At 42.3% G+C, this 24,484-nt stretch overlaps 1 protein-coding gene across 2 annotated transcripts in view; it reads right to left on the bottom strand.

Annotated features, from left to right (window-relative positions):
• ATRNL1 (attractin like 1) overlaps window positions 1-24,484 on the bottom strand; it is a 2,205,421-nt gene that overhangs the window by 1,195,188 nt on the left and 985,749 nt on the right. For both annotated transcript variants that reach the window (XM_029610472.1, XM_029610473.1), the window contains exon 20: window positions 10,736-10,829. In XM_029610472.1, the coding sequence (XP_029466332.1) occupies window positions 10,736-10,829 (94 nt within the window). The remainder of the gene's footprint in view (window positions 1-10,735; window positions 10,830-24,484) is intronic.

Here is a 24,484-nt window from a genome sequence, read left to right as displayed (position 1 = left end):
CGGAGCGCATAGCGGATTGCTCGAAGTTCCAGGAAATTTATCTGGTGTTCGGCTTCCTCTTTGGACCATAATCCTTGGGTTTGGAAGTCGTCCACATGGGCTCCCCAACCGATGTGAGAAGCGTCGGTGGTTAGGATTACTTGCGGATCCGGTGGAAGAAAGGGTAAGCCCTGAAGGAGGTTGACCTGAGTCGTCCACCAGGTTAAGGATAGGCGTAGCGCCTGTGTGACTGTGATAATGGAGGACAGAGGCTGAAAAGCTTGAATCCATTGGTGTCGTAGAGTCCATTGTGTTACTCTCATGGCTAGTCGGGTCATGGGAGTGACTTGAACCGAGGATGCCATGTGTCCTAGGAGAATGAGGAACTGGCGAGCCGTGGCAGTGTGTTGCGACTGGAGCTGGCGAGCTAAGGACATGAGAGTGTGGACTCGTTGAATTGGAAGGTAGGCTTTTGCCTGTAAGGTGTCCAAGTCTGCCCCAATGAAGGATAAGGTCTGAGATGGGACCAAGCAGGATTTCTCGTAATTGACAAGAAACCCTAAGGAAAGGAGTGTGTGAATTGTTAACTTTAGGGAGGATTGCGCAATTTGAGGGGTGGAGGCCCTGATTAGCCAATCGTCCAGATAGGGGTAGACGTGGACACCTTCCTTCCTGAGAAATGCTGCTACTACTACGAGACACTTGGTAAAGACTCGTGGAGCAGATGCCAGACCGAAAGGTAGTACCCGGTATTGATAATGGTCGTGGCCTATCAGAAAACGCAGATACTTGCGATGAGATTGTGTTATCGCAATGTGGGTATAAGCGTCCTTGAGGTCGAGAGAGCACAGCCAATCCCCCTTTTGCAACAGAGGGAGCAAGGCGCCCAGGGTTACCATCTTGAACTTTTCTTTTTGCAGATACTTGTTGAGGGCCCGAAGGTCCAGAATTGGACGAAGCCCCCCTGATTTCTTTGGTATTAGGAAGTACCTGGAATAGAATCCTTTCCCTTGTTGACAAGGAGGGACGGGTTCTATAGCATTTGATTGTAGAAGAAGGAATACTTCTTGTTGTAATTGAGTCAAATGGCTGGTTAGACTCCATGCCTGAAGGGGCGGGGAGTCTGGCGGAAGTGTTATAAAGTTGAGGTGGTAACCCTGTGCGATAATTGCTAGCACCCACTGATCTGAGGTGATCTGTTTCCAACGGTGTAAGAAGTGGTACAGACGACCTCCCACAGGGATGTGTGGAAGAGGGCGTTGGCTTGTGCTCAATACAGGGAAGTCAAAGGCCCGCCGCAGGCCCAGGAGGTGGGGCTACAGTAGGCCTTTGCTTTCTCGGCTGACGAGTCTGAGGCCTGTTAGAGGACCGTGCAGGACGAGCCCTAGTTGACGGAGGGTAGTAGCGGCGTGGTCGAAAGAACGACTTTTTAGAGTCCTTCTTTTGCGGTTGCTTGGAGATCACCTCAGGTGGGATAGACGAGAGTTGTTTCAACGTCTCATGGTGGTCTTTTAACTCTGCCACAATCTGTTGAATTTGTTCTCCAAACAAATTGTCGCCTAAGCAGGGTAAATCAGCAAGACGATCTTGGACCTCTGGGCGAAGGTTGGATGACTTTAACCAAGCCCAACGTCTAGCTGAGATGGCTGTGGCTGAAACCTTCGTGGAAGCATCGAATATATCGTAGGCAGTCCTAATCTCGTGCTTCCCTGCCTCAAATCCCTTGTGAAGAAGGGCTTGAAGTTGCGGTTGGTACTGGTCCGGCAACGTGTCAGCGTAGTCTTGCATCTGCTTAAGGATAGCTCTGTTGTATTGAGTCATATAGAGTTGATATGAAGCTATGCGTGAAATCAACATAGCTCCATGGTACACTTTTCGTCCCACACTATCCAGGAATTTGTTGTCCCTGGTAGGTGGGGTAGAAGAATGCGGCTTAAGACGCTTGGCCTTCTTCTGTGCAGACTCAACTACAACAGAGCGATGATCCAGTTGAGGCTTTTGGAAACCTGGTGCTGACTGGACAAGGTATGTGGAGTCAGCTTTCTTATTAACTGGAGACACCGATGAAGGAGATTCCCAGTTTTTCTTGAGCAGATCCAAAAACACCTGGTGTATAGGGATGGAAGCGATGATTTTTGGCGCATCCAGAAATTGAAGGAGTTCCATCATTTGGTGTCTATCATCGGCTTCAGATTGTAACTGAAAAGGTACAACTTCTGACATCTCTTTTACAAAATTAATAAAAGAGAGATCCTCAGGAGGAGATCTTTTTCTACTCTCTGTAGGAGATGGCGGCGAAGGCAAATCTGTGTCAGAAGATGTATCATCATCATCACCCCAGGTATCGTAGGGATCGTGTGGGGCTTGTAGCCCTGATGGACCTGGCTGAGGTTCTGAGGGCATCGATGGAAACCGAGGTGGAATCGGTGCCATAGGTGGAATCAGAAATGGCATCGATGGCTTCGGTGCTGCCGATGGAATCGGTGTCTGGCGCGGAATCGATGGAGCCGAAGGATATATCGGTGGAGATATGCCAGGAGGTACCGATGGAACCACCCCGGAAGGGGGAATCCGAAACGGTGTTTCTCCTGCCGATGAGAATCCAGTCGGAGACGGTGGTGTTGTCGATGGCACTGGAATCACCGATGGAAGGGCCATCATGAGCGCCTCCATACGGCTGAGTAGCGGTGCTAACGCTTGTATCAACGGCTCGGTGGTCGGTTCCCTCCTCGGTGGCGAAGCCGGTGCCGGTGTCGGTGCTGGGGGCGGCACTGGAACCGGTGCCGGAGACGGTGCCGATGGAGGTTGTAATTTCTTCATCGCTTTCTCGATGGCCTCCTGGACCAGCCGGTCCAGTTCTGCCCGGAGACCAGGGGTAACCATACCCGGCTCGACGGGAGAGGGAGGCTGAGGCAGGGCCGGAAGTACCACCGTAACCGGTGGGATCACGGCCCCCGCACCCGAGAGGGTGAGGGTTTCCTCAATGCCGGCGAACGAGACGTGGAGGGCATCCGGTCTGTTCGCGGCTTCTTTGTCGGTGGCTCGGCTTGAACAGAGGTCGATGGCTGTGGATCCTCGACAGGCCGAGACTTGTGCCGTCGATGGCGATGCTTTTCTGTCCGGTCCCCTCGCCCATCCGGGGAAGGAACGGGAGTCGATGGCCGAGAAGCGATCGATGGCGGACGGTCACCGGAGGGTTGGCGATGATGGTACAACTTCGACGGTGCCGGTTCCGATGACGTCGATGCTATCGATGGCGTTGGGGTGGGTGCATGGAAGAGGAGCCCCATCTTCTCCATCCTGGCTTTGCGACCCTTGGGTGTCATTAAGGCACATTTGGTGCAAGTCAGGACATCATGCTCACTACCCAAACACATTACACAAACCCTATGGGGGTCTGTGATGGACATAGTCCGGGTACAATCCGGACAACGGCGGAACCCCGTTGCCATGGCTGGAAGCCAAAATTTAGGCTGGGGATCGGTAAGTGCCAACAGGCCTCAAGGGCCAAAATCGACGGCAGTCGATGGAAGAAGGCAAAAAACTTACCGGGTTCCGAAAGATGACTAAAAAATTTGTCGAAGGGAGACCCCTGAGGGGCAAATTTTCTTAGGAAATTAATTTCCAAATTCCTGTCAGGAACGTGGTTAGAGAGCTCCTTTCACCGCGTGGCAACTGCTGCGCGGAAAAAAGAAGACTGAAGGGAGACCCCTGCTGGCTGCAGGGTCAGTGCCTTGCTGGGCATGCCCAGTAGGGGCCAGTCAAAGTTCTGTTAAACTTTGACAGAAGTTTTCCGTGGTGGGCTCCATCCTCGATGTCACCCATTTGTGAGGACAACCATCCTGCTTGTCCTGTGAGAAATGCAAGTATCCAGGTGGCTTTTAAAATCTGCTTGGCATGCGCCAGCCTGATTTGTCCACGTATCTCCCAATTTTGGCACATGCCAGGCTTTTAAAATTCACTTTTTAGATTGTAAACCCTCTAGGAATAGGAAAATACCTACATTACCTGAATGTAATCTGCTATATAGTGCCAAAAAGTGGAATATAAATCAAATCAATAATAATAATAATAATAATAATAATAATAATAAACTTAAGACCATCACCCTAGGTCTGAACAGAGACAATAGCTTCATGGCACACTACAAATATCTATGAACTGAACTGTTCTCAGATCATTCCTCCTTTTCACACTTTCCCTGGTTGTCAGAAGGCTGAATTATAATGCTATTAACACTCTTTTTCCACACCCTGCCCCTCCCCTTGTTCTGAATCATTCCCCTCCCACCCACCGCCACCCATTCATGTATATTTTACCCACCTCCTGTACAACTCTTCATGCATCTGATGTCCTCGAAAGCACATGACTCAATAAATTCGTTAGTCTATAAGATGACACTCGTCTCTTGCCATTTTTGCTATACCAGACTAACACAGATATCTCTCTGAAGATTTTCACCAAAGGTCTAGTTGGTTAGTCCTTTTAATTACCAGAAATCTGACTAAAACTTCAAGCTAAGTAAAACAAATTGGAACACACACCAAATATTAAGCTTTCCAACTGACAACATTCCAAGGTGATGTTTGAATATTTAGTGTAATATGAAATATTTTAACTATCTTTCTGTCTTATATTTTCTTTTTAAGATGAGGCTCCAAAAGATCAGACTCAGGAGAAACATTAGGAAATATTTTATCACTGAAAGAGTAATGGATGTGTGGAATGTCGTCCCACTCCGAGCAGGTGATGGAGGCTAAAGCAGTAACAGAATTCAAGGCAGCTTGTGATAAGCACAGAGGATCCTTGGCTGCAAAAAAAGAGAGAGACCTAGGGACAGCATAGGCCATAGGAGTGGCCGGATTGGTATACGCATACTGGATTTCCTCAGAGACTAGCTAGATCAGTGCATTAAGTTGATATGGCAGGTACCATCTAGAAAGGCCAAGGGAAACTAAGAGGTCTGATGTTCAGAAACAGCCAAGCTAGTAATGGCAGCTATTTAGATTATTACAAGCTTTCAGGCTAATTTTAAAATGAACACGCATGCACCCATACACATGAGCAAAGGTACGCTGGAATTTTAAATTGTGCGCTCACTTGCACACATATGTTTTAAAAAAAACAACCGCACGTAAGTATGCTCCTAATTTTAAGAGATTACTCGAGCACAGCTAGTGCGTGTCTTCCATAGAACTTTGTTGGCTTTTACACTCGTATGTAGGCACATTTTAAAACATGCTTCAATGAGGGACAACCCAGTTTCTCCAATTAGTCCACCAGTTTGCCCAGTTAATATTAAGGTCTTTCAAACCCCTCTGTTTCTTCATCCTCCATCCCTCCCAGTTGACCCAGATCCCTAACCCTGTTCTGAAAGACCTAAAACTCAAGATCTACAGACTTGCTTGTAATCTGGAGCAGCAGTAAAGTTTCGCAGATAACAAGCCAATGCATGCCACGGTCTCTGGTTTTAAAATATGGAGCTATGGGCGTAACAGTTGGCCCTGCCCTAGAATGCCCTTGCCCCACCCCTTTTCCACCATCTTATTTTTGTCACACACAATTCGCTGATTTTTAAAATCTGCATTGTTAGTGTATGTGGGGTCTCAAAAAATCATCTAATCAAGAGAGAAAAACAAAAAGGAGAAATACAAAAATAACAGTTCTGGTTAAGCACTTATGCACTGTGGTTGGCAGCTGGGATATATTCTTAGTGTGGGCAGGCTGGATGGACCAACTGGTCTTCTTCTGCCATCATCTAAATATGTTAAATATGATGGATTCTTTTTCCTCTCCAAGGAGTCACTACTTCAGAATGGAACTGCTCACACTTCTGAGGACTTCCTCTCTATAAATGAGATACCCTTTTGTAGAAATAATTTACTCTAATGACCCAACCAAAACAGGAGTTCTAAATAAGGGATTATGGTAAAAATGGACAATTTGATATGCCAGCTACCTGGAAAGTGGCTGCTTAACTTGGATTTAAAATGCTCTCAAAAGTTCTGGATTTTAGCAAAGTTGTAAACTTACTATCTGTCTCTGACTGAAAGAATAAATAAACATGAGAGGGAGCTGGAAATAAGTCTATAAAGCATACAGAACGAGAGTTGCTCTGGTCAGAGTGCCAGCAACTGCTAACCACCTGGTTATAAATTAAATAGTCAAATGATTTTCTTGAGCCGAAAAACAAACATACAGCTATTATGATTATTTTACTGTAGCTAAAGGCCCCTCAACACCTTGTGTTCAATAATGAATTGTGTTGAGATCTAAAGATAAAGTAACATTTACTTTAAGAAGAATGTAAAAAAAACAGATTTGTAACTGCTGCACTGCGAGTGACCTGGTAATGTGCAGCCAAGGGTAATAAAACTTTCTAACATCATAACCAAGGAGTTTCTATTCCAGACTGAATTCAAAATGATGGAGTCCTGCTAAACAATTTAAAAATTCACATAAAAAATGTCAATATTTTTCTTGTGGAAGAACTATACACAGCACTAGTGATCATCAAATGGTATGGTTTGATATAACAAATAGGATACAGAGAAGTCACACGAAGTCCCGAGTTCTGAATTTCAAAAATACAGACTTTGTTGAAACAGAGGTAGAACTAGAAGACTGGGAGAAAGTGAGAGAAGTGGAACAAGCGTGGCCAAACTAAAAAGAGCAATAACAAAGGCAACAAATCTATATGTTAAAAAAGTAATCAAAAGTAAGAGAAATAAGAAACTGATCTGGTTCTCAAAGGAGGTGGCTGATAAAATAAAGGTAAAAAAAGCAGCGTTCAAGAAATATAAAGGATCCCAACAAGAGGAACACAGGGAAAAATATCTGGTGAAACTGAGGGAGACGAAGAAAGAAATCAAGAAAGTAAAATGTCAGGCGGAAGAAAGGATTGCCAACGAGGTAAAGCGAGATGACCAAACATGTTTCAGATACATCAGAGAAAGGAGAAAGGTCCGAAGTGGAATAGTGACATTGAAAGGTGACAAAGATCAATGTGTGGAGAGAGACGGACAATTGGCCGAAATATTAAACAAATACTTCAGCTCGGTGTTCACTAAAGACCCTGAAGAAGGATCATCGCTAGTTAACAAGACATTGGAAGGGGGTGGAATAGATGAAACACTGTTTACAGAAGAGAACGTATGAGAAGAGCTAGGAAAACTGAAAGTGGACAAACCCATGGGGCCTGATCAGTTCATCCCAGGATACTGAGGGAGTTCAGAAATGTGCTGGCAGGTCTGCTGCATGACCTGTTCAACAGATCCCTGGAAACGGGAGTGGTGCCAAGTGATTGGAGAAGAGCAGTGGTGGTCCTGCTTCACAAGAGCGGGAGCAGAAAGGAGGCTGGAAACTACAGGTCGGTTAGCCTCACCTCGGTGGTGGGAAAAGTAATGGAGACTCTGCTGAAGGAAAGGATAGTGAACTATCTACACTCAGGAGGATTGCTGGACCAAAGGCAGCATGGATTCACCAGGGGAAGGTCCTGGCAGATAAAACTGACTGATTTTTTTGACTGGATGACTAGAGCATTGGATCAGGGAAGAACATTGGATGTCATTTACTTGGATTTTAGTAAAGCTTTTGATACAGTCCCACATAGGAGACTCATGAACAAAATGAAAAGCTAGGGAGTGGGTGCCAAGGTAGTAGTACGGATTGCAAACTGGTTGACTGACAGGAGACAGCGTGTAATGGTAAATTGAACCTACTCTGAAGAGAGAAGAGTTTTAAATGGAGTGCCACAGGGATTTGTGTTGAGACCGGTTCTGTTCAATAACTTTGTGAGCGACCTGGAAGAAGGGACAGAAGGTAGTTCGTCTATATTTATTTATTTATTTATTTAACACTTTTCTATACCGACCTTCATGAAAAAATTGTGAATGATACTAAGATCTGCAACAAAGTGGACATGCCTGAAGGAGTAGAGACAATGAAAAATGATTTAAGAAAGCTTGAAGAGTGATTGAAGATTTGGCAGCTGGATTCAATGCCAAGAAGTGCAGAGTCATAAATTTGGGGTACAGCAATCCAAAAGAGCTGTATGTGATGGGCGGTAATGCACACAAAGTGGGAGAGGGACCTTGATGTGGTAGTGTCTGATGATCTGAAGGCGGTGAAGCAATGTGACAAGACAATAGCTAAAGCCAGAAGAATGCTGGGCTGCATAGAGAGAGGAATAATTAGTAAGAAAAAAAAGAAGTGTTAATGCCCTTGTACAGTTCCTTGGTGAGGCCTCATTTAGAGTACTGTGTTCAGTACTGGTGCCTGTATTCAAAAAAGATAAAGACAGGATAAAGGCGGTCCAAAGAAAAGTGACCAAAATGGTGAATGGTTTGCATTGGAAGACTTATGAGAAGAGGCTGAAGGATGTGAAGATGGATACCCTGGAAGAGAGTAGGTGCAGGGGAGATATGATACAGACCTTCAGATATCTGAAAATTTTTAATGATATACAATCATCAAACCTTTTCAGTTAGTGTAGCTGGGTTCAAAAAAGATTTGGATAAGTTCTTGGAGGATAATCCATTAACGGCTATTAATCAAGTTGACTTAGGGAATAGCCACCGCTATTAATTGCATCAGTAGCATTGGATCTTCTTAGTGTTTGGGTAATTGCCAGGTTCTTGTGGCCTGGTTTGGCCTCTGTTGGAAACAGGATGCTGGGCTTGATGGATTGGCCTGACCCAGCATGGCAATTTCTTATGTTCTTATGTTCTTAATAGAACTAGAGGTCATGAAATGAAACTCCAGGGGGGAGGACGACTCAGAACCAATGTCAGGAAATATTTTTTCACGGAGAGGGTGGTGAATGCCTGGAATGCCCTTCCGGAGGAGGTGAAGATGAAAACAGTGAAGGAATTCAAAGGGACATGGGATAAACACTGTGGATCCCTAAAGGGTAGTGGATGGAAATAAAGAAGAGAATGCATAGGGGTAACTGGGTGTAACTTGCTCGTGTGGCAGTTGTTACCCTTAACAAATATGCCTTGATACTGTTAATGCAACTCCATCAATGCTCTCTGCTTCAATGGCAGTGGATAAAAGGGAATTGGATTCAGACAGTAATCAACGAGGGCCCCAACTTTTAAGGTTTGAGGAACAAATAAGCATGGGGGTAACTTGCTGATGCGGCTTTTACTATCCTTAATCACTAAGCCTGATATTTTAATGCAGCTCCATCATTGCTCTCTGCTTCCATGGCAAGGGTCAATGGGAATTTGATTCCAACAGCATCTGAGTGTCCTGACTTTTATGGTCTGGGAAACTGATAAGCACGAGGGTTACCTGCACAGTACAGCAGATACTGGCTTAAGTTTGCAGGGCAGACTGGGTGGATCATTTGGTCTTTCTCTGCTGCCATTTCTATATTTCTGTGAATAAGATAAGTGTGTGGTGTCGGTCTTTATAACAAGTCGCTGCTCTATGGTCTTCCACAGATATGGTATGGGGTGCCACGGCAAACTTGCAACTGCAGATTGTCGGCATCTTTCAAGGACTAGCTCTTCTTCTTGACCCAGCAATTGCAATTTCTAGTTTCCTAAGACAGGTACTGTAGCAAATTGCAGCAAGTCAAGTTCAAGAGGGACCAAAACTCCATCATTTTCCACCTTCTCCAGCTGCTTCTCTGGCAGCTCTTTCCAGTGGTGAGCCAGGGTAAGGCAGAAATAAATTGTTGATCACACCCAATTTTGTTTCCTACTGCAAAGATGGTCATTTTAGCCCTAAATTCAGCAGATCATCTGACTCATAGTTCTTCTAGTTCCCTAGAAATGTACCATACCCCTTCTTAAGCTATTAGTTACTATCATAACAACTTCTATTCATTTGTTTTAATCCACTCAACGTAAAAAGAAAAGGCCTTGCACTTAAAGATAATGGAGGCTACATCTCTCCAGTCTCAGGGAGTGTCCTCTTGTTCTATCAATAGCTCTAAGGTTAAGTAGCACCCCTACAAGATCTTTGAATGACCCTTTAATGTGCTTTGTACAATCATGTCCCTTCTCCAGCTCATTTTCTCTTTATTTCTGTATTTCCAAAGAAAAGCTAACCAGTCTGATAAGCTTTTCCTCAGAGAATAAACCCTCCATCCCTTTAATTAAGCAGCTGCCTTTTTCCAAGTTCCTTGATTTCCTTCTGGAGTGTGGGGTCCATAACTGTACCTCATACAATAGATGTGGTTTAACAATAGCCCTATAAAAAAGCAAAACCCCGCATTTCACCCCACCTAGCAGAATATGTCCAGATATAGTAGACACACCTGCTTTTAACTATTCATGCCTAGAACATATTCTATTAAAATGAACAAGTCTTTTACCTGTGCGGGAGAAGAATGCACTAACCTATTCAGTTAGTATTCTGCATTTCCATTCTGGGGGTTTAGGATAAATATCATCTGCCCCTGAACTAATTATTCTCCCAGGGATGTCCAGATCTATTTTTGTAAGAGGACTGACAAGAGTATATAGCTGACATGCTCTGGTGAACACGAAACTCTTGCTATCAACACCATACTTTCAGATGATTTAGCTAAAGGTTAAACAGGAGCAGACTTAATATGGACTCTTGCGGCAAACCACTGGTCATGCCACACTATTTGGAATTAGTAATAATTGTGCTTGACCCAATGCAAACATAATGACTAGTTTAGGGGTCATTAGTCTCATAGAGGATAATTTCTTGTAAAGCATTAACCTTGGAGAATTCGTTCACATCACAAGCCAATAGCTTCAACTGACATACTTACAGCTGACACTGGTCTCCTTTGATTCCTTTGGTTGTGCAGTGACATTTCCCTGTTTGCATCTCACAGATATTTGCATGTCCGTTGCACACACATGCTGTGAATTATAAAAAAAATAAAAGAAAAGTTGAGAACATTTGCCACACTTCCATACATATATGCATCCTTGTGATTATTATACTGCATAGCTAGGGACCTTTGTTTTCAGTTTTTATTTTATTTTGCCATGGAATTTCACTGTTAGAACAAAAAAGAAATGTGTGGAAATGAGAAATTACTACTTACCTGATAATTTCCTTTTCCTTAGGACAGTCAGATGAATCCAGAACAAGTGGTTTATGCACCTCTATCAGCAGATGGAGACGGAGCAAACTGATGTCACAGTACATATACCACTGCAGTGACATAAGCCTGACAATATTGTCTTCAAAAGCAACTGAGGACAGACCAGAAAATTCTTGATTAAAAACAACTATGTAAATACTCAGGCAACACTGAGTACATACAAGAATGTATAAACATAAGTCTAGGATCTGGGTTAACACATAGTCACACAAGGGGACCATAACACAATCATTCGGCAGCCACGAAAGGGAAGCTAGGTTCATCTGACTATCCTAAAGAAAAGGAGATTAACAGGTAAGTATTAATTTCTCATTGCTTAAGGTCCAGTCAGATGAATCCAGAAAAGTGGGATGTACCCAAGCTATTCCAGAATAGGGCGGGAGGTTGCCCATGGTACTGTCAAAACCGCATGTGCAAAGGCCACATCCTCCTGGGCCTGCATATCCATATCCTGCATATCCAGGCAAATATCGAGAGGGGACAATAATCTAACTTCTGCCCTTTACACTGCTTGAGTCCTAGTGGAATGAACCCTAATCTGACTAGGTAAAGGCTTCCCAGCATCCAGGTATGCAGCCGTGACAACCTCCTTAATCCAGCGAATTATCATAGCCGGCGAGGCCGGCTCTCCCTGTCTAGTACTGCAGTGAAGAAAAAACAGACGATTCGACTTCCAGAAAGGCTTAGAAACCTCCGTATACCTGACAATATGTCTCTTGACATCCAAAGGTCACAACAGATGATTCTCCTCTGCATCTCTTTCTCTGTCCAGAGACGGCAGGGAGATGGCCTGATTCAAATGAAACTCAGTGACCACATACAGTAAAAAGGAAACAACAGTATGCAGCTGAACTGCTCCTGGAGACACCTAAAGAAACGGCTCACGGCAAAACAAGCCTTGGAATTCGAAACCATATGCACAGAGCAAATTGCCACAAGGAACACCATTTTCAAGGACAGGGTACACAGAGGTCTAAATGCAGGGCCTGCCAAGAAAACCAATACCAATTAAGACTCCAAAGGGGCACCAGAAAGCACAAGGGAGGATGAAGATCATTCACTTCTTTCAAAAAAGGCATACAGTAACTTGTCTTCCGGCCACTCCTGCACTAAGGCACTGATCCCCAATGACTTCGGATCTCTCCTGCAACTGAAGAATCATGGAACTTTTGCATTGCGTGAAGTTGCCAGGAGGTCTAGAAATGGAAGACTCCAGCGGTCCAGAATCAGCTGTAATGCCTCATCTGACAACACCTACTCTCCTGGACCCAGACTCTCCCTGCTGAGAAAGACTGCCCTTACATTGTCTCTTCCTGCTCTGTGTGAGGCTGAGATCATGTGGAGATGCACTTCCACCCATTCCATAAGTTGATCTATTTCCAGGTACACTTGTTGGCTCTTGGTAACTCCCTGCCGATAGATGTAAGCCACAGTTGTTGCATTGTCCGATATTATTCGGACCGATTGACCGTGCAGCCAGTTGCTGAACTGTAAACATGCCAACAGGCCACCCTGGCTTCTAGCCGACTGAAGTTCCAGAGAGACTCTTCTGCATTCCAGCGTCTTTGCACTGTCACCTCCTGACAGTGAGTTCCCCAAACAAGGAGACTCACATCCATTGTCAGTACTAGCCAGTCCGGTGGGGCTAGGGAGACTCTCCTCTTAGATGATCCGCCTGCAGCCACCACTGCAGTTGGGAGGAGATCTCCATCGGCAAGTGGAGCAGAATCGAATAGTTCTGAGACTGAGGGTTCACTGAGACAGCAGGGAGCACTGCAGAGGACACATATGCGCCCTTGCCCATGGTACCACTTTCAGGGTTGCCACTATTAAGTCGAGTACCTGCAGGTAAGACAACATGGTTGGATGCAGAGTGTTTATCAACATACAGAGCTGCGCCAGCAACTTCTGAATACAAGCTTCCGGCAGGAAAACCTTGCTCAGTTTCATGTCGAACCGAACCCAGAGGTATTCCAACGAGTGAGCAGGCTAAAGACTGCTTTTGGCCAGGTTCACTACCCAGCCAAGCTCCCACGACAGGGGAATCAATTTCCGAGTCACCAGGAGACTCTCTTCCAGTGACTTGGTGCTATTCAGCAACTTGGCGCTATTCAGCAAGTCATCCAAATACGGGTGTACTAGCATTCCATCCTCTCTCAACTCTGCTGCCCGACCAAAGGGCAGCGCACTAAACTGAAAGTAACATCCCAGAACTGCAAACCGCAGGAAGCGTTGAAGTTCTAGTCAGATGGGAATGTGGAGTTATGACTCAAACATACCCAGAGAGGTCAGAAATTCCCCCAACTACATGGCCATTATCACCGAGCGCAATGTTTCCATGCGAAAATGCTTCACTGGCAGATGATGGCTGACACCTTTGAGGTCCAGGATGGGATGAAAAGAGCTTTCCTTCTTTGGCACAACAAAATGCATGGAATATCGCCCCATATTTTTTTGAGGCATGGGCACTTGGACCACAGCCCTCAAACTAAGGAGCCTTGCCAATGTACCCTCCACTGCCTGCTTCTTCTGCGAGGAGTGGCAGGGAGACATCATGAATACATCCCGAGGAACACTGCAAAACTCTATCGCATATCCTTCTCATATCACCTCCAGGAGCAATTGGTTCAGGAACCAACGAGAGAGGGAGCTATTTTAGATTTAATTCTTAGTGTTACGCAGGATTTGGTGAGAGAGGTAATGGTAGTGGGGCCACTTGGCAATATTGATCATAATATGACCAAATTTGAACTAATGACTGGAAGGGGGAAAATACTAAAAACATGGCTATTTCAACAAACCTACAAAAACGGCATTGGATAAACAACTCACTATCACAAAACACAACACCTGTAATTCCCACCCAACACCAAGCATTTCCAAGGTCAACGATCGCATACGAATTAGGAAATACACGCTGAATTTGCATTAAATCCATGCCTCCCTCCGCCTTCCCCCTCGGTTCACCCTATACAGAGAATCATATTACAATACCATCCCTTGAGACATCCCGCTACGCCATATTCTGGAAAACATATTAAATTAGTATCCCTCAAGAAATCCTTTACTAACCCTCCTCAGATAACATAAATCCAATAGGAATCATTATATATGAAAATTCTAAGGCCTCATCCACAATCAATATAATCTCTATCGCTTAATATGTTATTGTTTTTCAATGTTAATACCAATATATTTTTACGTTTAGATTTTAATGTATACATTTCAAATGTTGTTCTTCAATGTAAATACCAATATATTATAACGTTTAGGTTTTAATGTATAAATTTCAAATGATTAGCTACTGTTCCCCAATGTTACAACTGTTATTTACTGTAAAATGTTGTTTTAACTGTAAACCAGAGGGAAGGCGTGCGCCAAACCTCGGTATATAAAAACCTACAAATAAATAAATAAATATGTAAATCTACAGCTCTGACACTAAACTTTCTCCCCCTACACTAACTGCACTAACCACGTCCTCTGGCAACAAATCATCCATTGTACCTGAAGACTGGAGGGTAGCTAATGAAACCCCAAGTGCTCCAGGGGCAATCCAGGAAACTATAGACCAGTGAGCCTGACTTCAGGGCCGGGAAAAATAGTGGAAACTATTCTAAAGATCAAAATCACATAGAGCATATAAAAAGACATGGTTTAATGGAACACAGTCAGCATGGAGTTACCCAAGAGAAGTCTTGCCTCACAAATCTGCTTTATTTTTTTGAAGCGATTAATAAACATGTGGATAAAGGTGAACCGATAGATACAGTGTATTTCCATTTTCAGAAAGCGATTGACAAAGTCCCTCATGAGAGGTTTCTAAGAAAACTAAAACATCATGGGATAGGAGGCAATGTCCTTTTTGGATTATAAACAGAGAGTAGAATTAAATGGACAATTTTCTCAGTGGAAAAGGGTAAACAGTGGCGTGCCTCTGGGATCTGTACTTGGACCAGTGCTTTTCAATATATTTATAAATGATCTAGAAAGGAATACGACGAGTGAGGTAATCAAAATTATTTATTTATTTATTTTATTTATCGATTTTTATATACCGTCGTTCAGTTTCGCCATCACAGCAGTTTACAAAGTTATGAAGTTTAACAGTGTTTTCAAAAACGGTTCATATGATTGCTAATATAGAGTATAACATTATGAACTAAGTTTATAAATTAATCAAGAACATAATACTGAACTAAGTAAATCACAAGATTCGTGGGTCAATCTGTTTTCAAGTGTGAAAGGATGGGAGCGGAGTTTTTTTTATAGTCATTGGGTGAGTTGGTAGGCTTTGGTAAACATCCATGTTTTTAGCTCTTTCTTGAAAGTTTTTAAGTTTTCTTGAATTCTGAGTTCAATATGGAGGGTGATCCAGAGTTTGGGACTTCCAAGTGAAATTGCTCTCTTTTGAGTTGAGGTGAGTTGTTTGGATCTAGAAGAAGGAATCTTTAATAGACCTTTATTTGCTGATCTGAGGTTTCTGTTTGGAGCATGCAATTTTATGGAAGAACTAAGCCAGTTTGTTTGAGTTTCATATATTATTTTATGTAGTATGGATAGAATTTTGTATTCGATCCTAAATTTTATTGGGAGCCAGTGTAGAGATATAAGTGTGGGAGTGATGTGATCATGTTTTTAGATCCAGTGAGTATTCTTGCAGTTGCGTTTTGTAGGATCTGTAATGGGTGGATTGTATTATGAGGTAAGTTGAATAATAGGGAGTTATAATAGTCCAGGTTGGAGAATATAAGTAGTTGAAGGACTGATCTGAAGTCGTTGGGGGAGAGGAAAGGTTTTAAATGACATAATGTTAGGAGATTGTGATAACCATCTTTGATTTTAACTGTGATGTGATTTTTGAAGGAGAATTCTTTGTCAATTATGACTCCAAGGTTGCTTGTGTGATTGACTGGAATGATAGCCACTTTTTGGTTTATTAAGTTGAGTAGAGGTGGTTGAGGAAAGTTGTTCTGTCTAGTAAGATTATTTCAGTTTTATCAAAGTTTAGTATGATTTTCAAGCTGGATAGTAGTTGTTTTATTTTGTTTAGGTAGGTGGCTGTTTTTTTGTAGGTTTCTTCCAATGAGTTGATTATTGGTATTAATATTTGAATGTCATCAGCGTATATGAAGTGGGTCAGGTTGAGGTTTGATAGGAGGTGGCATATTGGAAGGAGATAAATGTTGAAGAAGGTCGCTGATAGTGCGGATCCTTGGGGGACTCCGGTGTCAAGATTTATTTTTTTTGGAAGGATATTATTGACGCATACTTGGTATGTTCTTTGTGAAAGATATGATGTGAACCATTGTAGGGTTTGTTTTCTTTTGCACCAATTTCAGATAGTCGTTCAATCATAATGGAGTGGTTTACCGTGTCAAATGCTGCTGAGTAGTACCAGAAGGTAGCTGTGGCCATTTTCAAAACCTTTGAGTACGGTGTCATTCAAAGATAGTAGTAATATTTCTGTGTTCAATTGTTTTCTGAAGCCAAATTGAGTGGGAAGTATGATGTTGTTTTCTTCAAGGTGGTCCCTGAGACGGGAGTGTACGATTTTCTCAATGATTTTGGCAATGAAGGGTAGGTTCAGTGGATTATCTGGATCAAGGTTGTTCTTTTTCAGAATGGGTTTAATAATTGCAGATTTTAGGCATTCAGGGCAGTTTCCTTCAGTGAGGGATAGGTTTATGATGTCAGTTAAAATTTTAGTTATTGAAAGTTCAATATTTTTTAATGTCGCTATGGGAATGGAGTCCATAGGGTGTTTTGCTAGGTTCATATTTTTGATGATTGTTTGGATTTCCAGTGATGATGCAGTTTCAAAATTGGACCAACTTAAAGTTTGAAAGATTTGTATTTTCTGTTTTTTTCTGGTTTTGTGAGATGGTGTTGATGTTGAGGTTATTTATGATGTTTTTTATTTTTTCATTAAAGAATTCTGCAAATTCATTACTTGTGATCTTAGATGTTGAAGATAGCTGGTCATCATTGATAGGTTTGGTTAGGCTTTTTACTATAGTGAAAAGCATCTTTGGGTTATGTTGGTATTTGTTTATTTTATTTGAGTAGAAGTCTTTTTGTTTTGTGGATGAGTTTTTTGTAATCTGCTAGTTGTGCTTTGTATGCGTTAAGTAGAGTGGATGATTTATAGTTGTTTCTCCAGGTTTTCTCTTTTTTTTCTGAGTTCTCATTTGGCTGATCTGATGTTTTCATTGTACCATTGATTCTGATGTTTTGGGTTTTTTATTGTTTTCTTTATCATGGGGTTTTATCTTATCTGCTACTGTTTTGGTGATGGAGATCCAGGATTTGCAGATGATACAAAATTATTCAGAGTAGTTAAATCACAAGCAGAATGTGATAAAGTGTAGGAGGACCTTGCAAGCCTGGAAGATTGGGCATGCAAATGGCAGATGAAATTTAATGTGGACAAGTGCAAGTTGATGCATATAGGGAAAAATAACCCATGCTGTAATTCCGCGACGTTAGGTTCCATATTAGGAGCTACCACTCAGGAAAAATATCTAGGCATCTTAGTGGATAATATACTGAAATCATCGGCTCAGTGTGCTGCAGCAGTCAAAAAAGCAAACAGAATGTTAGGAATTATTAGGAAGGGAATGGTGAATAAAACAGAAAATGTCATAATGCCTCTGCATCGCTCCATGGTGAGCCCACACCTTTAGTACTGTGTACAATTCTGTTCGCCGCATCTCAAAAAAAGATATAGTTGCAGTGGAGAAGGTACAGACAAGGGCGACCAAAATGATAAAGGGGATGGAACAGCTCCCTTATGAGGAAAGGCTAAAGAGGTTAGGGCTGTTCAGCTTGGAGAAGAGATGATGGGGGGGGGGGGATATGTCGGAGGTTCTTAAAATCACGAGAGGTCTAGAACAGGTAAATGTGAATCAGTTATTTACTCTTTTGGGTAATAGAAGGAATAGGGGGTACTCCACAAAGTTAGCAAGTAGCACATTTAAAACTAATCAGAGAAAATTATTTTTCACTAAATGTAGAATTAAACTCTGGAATGTGCTGCCAGAGGATGTGGTTAGCACAGTTAATGTAGCTGGGTTTAAAAAAGGTTTGAATAAGTTCTTGGAGGAGAAGTCCATTAACTGCTATTAATCAAGTTGACTTAGGAAATAGCCACTGCTATTACTGGCATCAGTAGCATTGGCCACTGTTGGAAACAGGATGCTGGGCTTGATGGACCCTTGGTCTGACCCAGTATGGCATGTTCTTATGTTCATTCATGGTGAAGACAGTTTGGACTGGAGAAATTTGGAAGGCTAAACCCTTGGTTTGACTAGAATTGTTCCACCACCAGGTAAGGAGTTCCTGAATGGTTGTGTGACATGAAAGCTGTCTCACAGATCATGAATGACCAGCAATCACTGAGATCTGAGGGTTCATTTAGATATCCTCAGATGGAGATGTGCCAAGGGAGTGATATGTACAGTTGATGCCATAACACCCAACATCCTCAATATGCTCCATACCGATGTCTGCTGACTCATTTGAACCCTTTCCACTGCAGATATTAAGCTTATAAACCTCTGTTTATGGAAGGAAGGCTCTTGCCTGAGTTTTGTCTATCAGAGCTCTGATACACTCCAATTGAGATGACGGGCTCAAGTGGGACTTGGGGTAGGTGACGACAAACCCCAGTAACTCAAACACCTGAATGGTCTTGCACATCAATTCTGAGACACCTGCTTGTGATGTGCTCTTGACCAACCAATCATCCATATAGGAATACATATGCACCCCTAACTTGTATTCATGCACCACCACCACCACAGCAAGACATTTTGTGAAGACCCGCAGGGATGTCACTAGGCCAAAAAGCAATACATGATACTGGAGGGGACAGTTTCACACATCAAATTTGAGAGATTGTCTGTGATGGAGGAATATCCCTGTGTGGATGTAAGCATCCTTAGGATAGTGGAGTGTCCCAGAGGTCTGTATTGGGACCTGTGCTGTTTAGTCTATTCATAAATGATATAGAGAAAGGAACGACAAGTGAGGCGACCAAATTTGCAGATATCACAAAATTGTTTTGAGTTGTTAAAATAGCAGCAGATTGTGAAGATTTGCAGAAGGACATTGTGAGACTGGACATCTAAATAGCAGATGCAACTTAATGTGGACAAAAGCAAAGAAATGAACATATGGAAAAATAATTCCAAATACAGGTACATAATGCTGGATTCTGTGTTAGGAAACACCACCCAGGAAAAGGACCTCAGACTTCTTCAGCTCTATGCAGTGGCAGTCAAAAAAAAAGCAAACAGAATGTTAAGAATTATTTGGAAAGGAAGAGGAAAAAAAAAAAAGATTATAATGCCTTTATACAGATCCAAATGCACTACTGTACCTTGAGTATTGTGTTACTTTTGGTCACCCCATCTCAAAAAAGACATAGCAGACATAGAAAAGGTACAGAGAACGGTGAAAAAAATGATATAGGTGATGGAAAAGCTCCTTTATGGAGAAAGTCTAAACAGATTAGGGATCTTTATCTTGGAACAGAGATGGCAGAGAGGATATGATTAAGATTAATAAAATTAATTAATAAAATCATGAGTGGGGTGGAATAGGTAAGTAGGGAAGGGTTATTTACCCTTTCAAACAGCACTAAGTTTAGAGGACACTACATGAAACTAGCAACCAGAAGATTTAAAACAAATGGTAGGAAGGATTTTTTTCACTCAGCATACAATCAAGCTATGGAATCTTTTACCAAAGGATGTGATCAACACAACTAACAGAGGGGCTCAAAAGAGGATTGGTCAAGTTCCTGAAGGAAAAGCCTATGAGCAATCATTAGATAGGTAGACTTGGGAAACCAGCACTTATCCCTGGGAGTGAGATACAAGAAATAGATCAACTATTGGGGATTCGATGGGTACTTGCTACTTGGTCTGGCCACAGTCAGAAAGATGTTGGGCTCAATGGAGCTTGGTCTGACCTAGCATGGCGCTTCTTATGTTATCCTGAATTTCTTTCAGCAGCTCCTTGTTAGGCACGTTTTGACATTTTCAAATTCACTTCATACAACAGTAACAGCTTGATTTTTCATCCAGGAATATCTGAATCAGCTCAACTTCTGTGACTGGTATATGTGAGCTCTATTTAAATTATGGGCATGTGAGGGAGTGTATAAAACTCCCTCAGAATACTTTAAAGGACAGGCCAGAGCTATCTGTTCCTGTCCTTCTTAAGAGCAAACCCATCAAGAGATTCTGGGTCAGGGAGGTATAAAGAAGGCAGGGCCTAGAAGGCTGGAGAGGCCCCAGGCAAAAGGCAGGAAGACAGCCTATGTAAGAACTGTGTATATTTGATGGATGAGAGGCTGCTGAGATAAGCAGCCTCTATGCTGTAATTTGGTTTTGCTTATAAATAAAGAGTTTGTATGGAACCAGCCAGAGTTTGGCCTCTTTTTTGTCCTCCTGGCTGTTTCCCAAACTTGTGGCTTCTCCTGATCGACCAAAGGGCAATTTTTTGAACTGGAGCTAATTTGGATTTGCTATGACAAAGTGCGAAGACTTGTGCAATAATGACTTTGTTTTTTATTTATAAATATTTTTGGAATATTTCTATAATTTTTCTTTCAGGAGGAAAGTGTAGAATATGTTTTGTAAATCAGTGAGATTGAAATACCTGGAAGCATACTAAGTCACCAGCAATCAATATAAAATAAGGTGGAAGTGACAGTATTAGAAGAAATTTAAGGATTCGGTGCACAAAGCAACCTATGTTTTCCAGAGCCTTCTCAATCATTTACCCTTACTAAAACCATACTGTTAATTAGAGTGTCCAACAACAAAGCATGTAAAAGTGCAAAATCTGCCTCAAAAGAACAAAACTGTAGACTAAACAGTACATTAAAAAATCACCAAGATTGAAGATGTTTCGGCAGACGTCAGGTTTGGCACTGATTAACTCTGTGATTTTAATGAGAGTAAATGACTGAGAAAGTTCAGGATAACAAATTGCTTTGTGCACCGAATCCTTTAATTTCTTCTTTTACCCTCACTTTCATCTTCTTTTATTTTCATTGCTAATGCCTTAAGTTTCCAGGAGTTTTTAAACCTTGTGTGACAATCTTATAGCCATCTCTCTTCTTTGGGCAGTCATGTTTTGAGGTTTTGGTTTGCTATATTTGTTTGGAGTGTAGATTAGTGAAAAATTCATATTTTTATGCATTTTGATTTGTATTCTTCAGACAGCAGAATATGAAAAATCTACAAGGGTATAAAGACTTGTGCAAGACACTGTGGTATCTAGCACTGAGAAATGTATATGGTCAAACAATAGAGGAAAAAAAGTCATACATTATTTCTCTTCTCTTTAAAGATAACTAACTCTCTTATGTTCTTTAAATATACTTACATTAACTCCCTATCTCATGGAGATGAAAGAATCATGTCTATCTCTGAAACATAACAAAACTATAGTGTGAAATTATCCCCAAAGCTAGCTCTCAATAACATAAAAGCGAGATGTACATCATGATCTAGTATAAATGTACTGTACGAAATCCAACGATGCAAAACAAATTTTGATGTCATTGTTAGTGTGCCACCTAAGCTTCATTTTTTGGATTAAGAGTTGAGCACTACCAAAATGAAAACGTGATTTTCGCAACTGTATGAGAGGCAAGCAAACAGGCTGCATTATTTGAAGGCAATAATCTTGAAGCTCCTGTAATTCCACAACTGAAAAACTTATATAGCTAATACTATCACATTTTGATTTTCTGCAAAGGTAAGCAAGCAGTGAGGTCACTGGCTATATGCAGCAGCTTTTTATTTCAAGGGTAAAGTGTGTGTGTGGGGGGGGGGAAATGGGGACAGGTGGTTCAGTTTTATTTATTAATGGGAGAGGAGAGGGAATAAGCAGTTAAAAACATTATTGGATTAAAAAATAAGAATAACTGTTCTCCTTTAAATCTATGATGCCTATCTAAATCTGCAGTCATATAATGAATCCCACCTGATGGATGCTAACACAAGAGTTGGGGGGGGGGGGGGGGTGGAGGAGTGCAGAGTGGAGAGGTGTTAAGTCTTAATACAAAACTTCACAGGAACTGAAAAAGCTGAGCCTTGGTGCAGGAACATTCTGCCCTGGCTGTTAGCTTGCAGCTATGGATTAACAATGAAAATGCTTGAGGGCAGTGATCCACAGATGAGAAGGACTGGTATTAGTTTATTCCCTACTAGAAGCTCTTCCATTGCTGGGAAACCTCCTCTCCTATTGTTCCCACTGTGATATGAAAGGTGGAGATGGCTGACTGGTTTCAACAGCAAGTTTTCCTGTAGCATAGCGAGAACAGTCCTCCTGAGTAAATCGAATGCAGGGCACCATTCTCTCATCTGTTTTACATGCTCGCTCAGAAATTAATTTAATTGAATAAAAAACAAACAAAAAAAAACATTGGGAGGTTCAAGTGAGCAAAAACAAAGAACAGTAAGGCTCATTAATGTTGATGCATGCTTGAGTGTGGGTGGGGTAAGCAGGGACAGGGAGGTGTTGCATTTAAGGGAAAACAACAGGAACTGGTGCTACACTACACTTTAAAGCAGAGCTTTCCAAACTGTGTGTCGGGACACGTTAGTGTGTCGCCTGCAGTGTGCAGGTGTGTCGCGCAAGCCCGGTCAACTCTGATGCGAGTTTGGGCTTTTTTTTTTCTAGAGATTCACTTTTTTTTTTTCAGTTTATGGGTTGCTTATTATTGGGTGATTTTTGCTGTCAATCGCGTTTTTTTGGGGGGCTTGGTGGGTGGAACGAGCCCAGCCATCCTTGCATTGGCTGCTGCTGCCGATGAGGCCTGGCCATGAGGAGTACTGACTGCAAGCAGCAGTGTCTGGTGATCATGGAAGGGAGTGAAGCACTTAACTGGCAACAATCAAAAAGACGAGGTACATGAGTGTGGGGGCCAGACATGTGCTGGGGGGAGAGAGATGAGTGAGTGGGGGGCAAACGTGCTGGGGGGACAGACATGTGCTTGAGGGGGAGAGATATGAGTGTGTGGGGGCCAGACATGTGCTGGGGGGAGGAGAGAGATGAGTGTGTGGGGGACAGACAATTTGTTTTATTATTGTTTCTCATAAATTATAACAATAACATGAATCTTGGAATATATATTTTTAATATAAATTTAAGGTTTTCATGAGATAGGTTGTGTCGTGAAACATTTTATTTATGTATATATTTAAGGAAACATACATAAATTGTCGAAATATGTTTCGTTCGTTTAACCTTTAACCTCTGGTTTACTAGTAGACTGAATTACTGTGTCCCGAAATTATGTTTGTCTAAAAAGTGTGTCACCAACATGAAAAGTTTGGAAAGCTCTGCTTTAAAGGTATATTAGCCAGATCATATTAGGAAGTATTTACGTGGTGGTCAGGCATTTCCATCTGAACCATGAATGTCAACAAACAGTCCTTGACTGTTCAGAGATCCTGCCCACTTACATCTTTCAGGGATGAGCAGACTAAATGGATCTTGTGGTCCTCGTCTACCCTCATTTTTCTCTATTCCTTTGCATCTTGCTGCTCTTTAACTGCTTGGGATCCCATCAGAAAACAGCAAGCTAGCCAAGCTCATTCACTAGGCCCTGTGGAGCAGGGGGAGAAAGATTCTGGAGTAGGCTGTATTTTACAACTTATTCTTTTGTCCCCTGCCTGCTCTATTCAGAACACATACTGGTACCATATCTAGGAACTTCTGATTTCCACCCAGCCTGAGATTGTTGCAGATTAGCCCGGGGCAAGTGGTGGTGGTGGCGGCAGCAGCAGCATGCACGCAAACTTTCTCTCAGAAACACAATAGCACATTCACATCATGTTCACTCTTATGCAATAGTTTCCTTAGTATTTTTCCATCATAGACAGGGGGAGTAGGTTTTGGCTCTGTTGGAATCCTCCCCTGGCTTGAACCCCACCTTTTTGTGGGAGTCTTCAGTGGGGTATAAAACTCCCTGGAGCATGCTCAGAAGTGAGTGGGCTAGTAGTTTGGTGAAAGAAGAAGAGAGGAGGAGGAGCTCCTGATGCTCATTGCCTCATCCCTGGGAGTCTTTGATCTGAAGGAGGACCAAGTAAGATTTTGGTGGCAGAAAATTATTTGAAGAATGACAAGTTTGGAAGGAAGAGTATCCCCCCGGTATCCAGAAGGGCCGTATCAGTGATCTTTTACAAACCAATTAACAGCAAGGGTGAGGAGAAGTCAGTAGGACTGAAGAAACTTTGAGCGTATTGGATTACAATTGGATTTTGGATATTGTACTGACCTTGGGGAATTTTCCATATTTTTGACCAGCACATGCTGGAGTTGCATTCCAACTATCCTTCCCTTCAGGGGGAGGACTTGTTGGAATAAGGTACAGAAGGAAGA

Source organism: Rhinatrema bivittatum, chromosome 7 (assembly GCF_901001135.1).
Source record: "Rhinatrema bivittatum chromosome 7, aRhiBiv1.1, whole genome shotgun sequence".
Classification (NCBI taxonomy): Eukaryota; Metazoa; Chordata; class Amphibia; order Gymnophiona; family Rhinatrematidae; genus Rhinatrema; species Rhinatrema bivittatum.
Note: the sequence above shows the minus strand (reverse complement) of the source record. Positions and strands in the feature narration are given on the sequence as shown.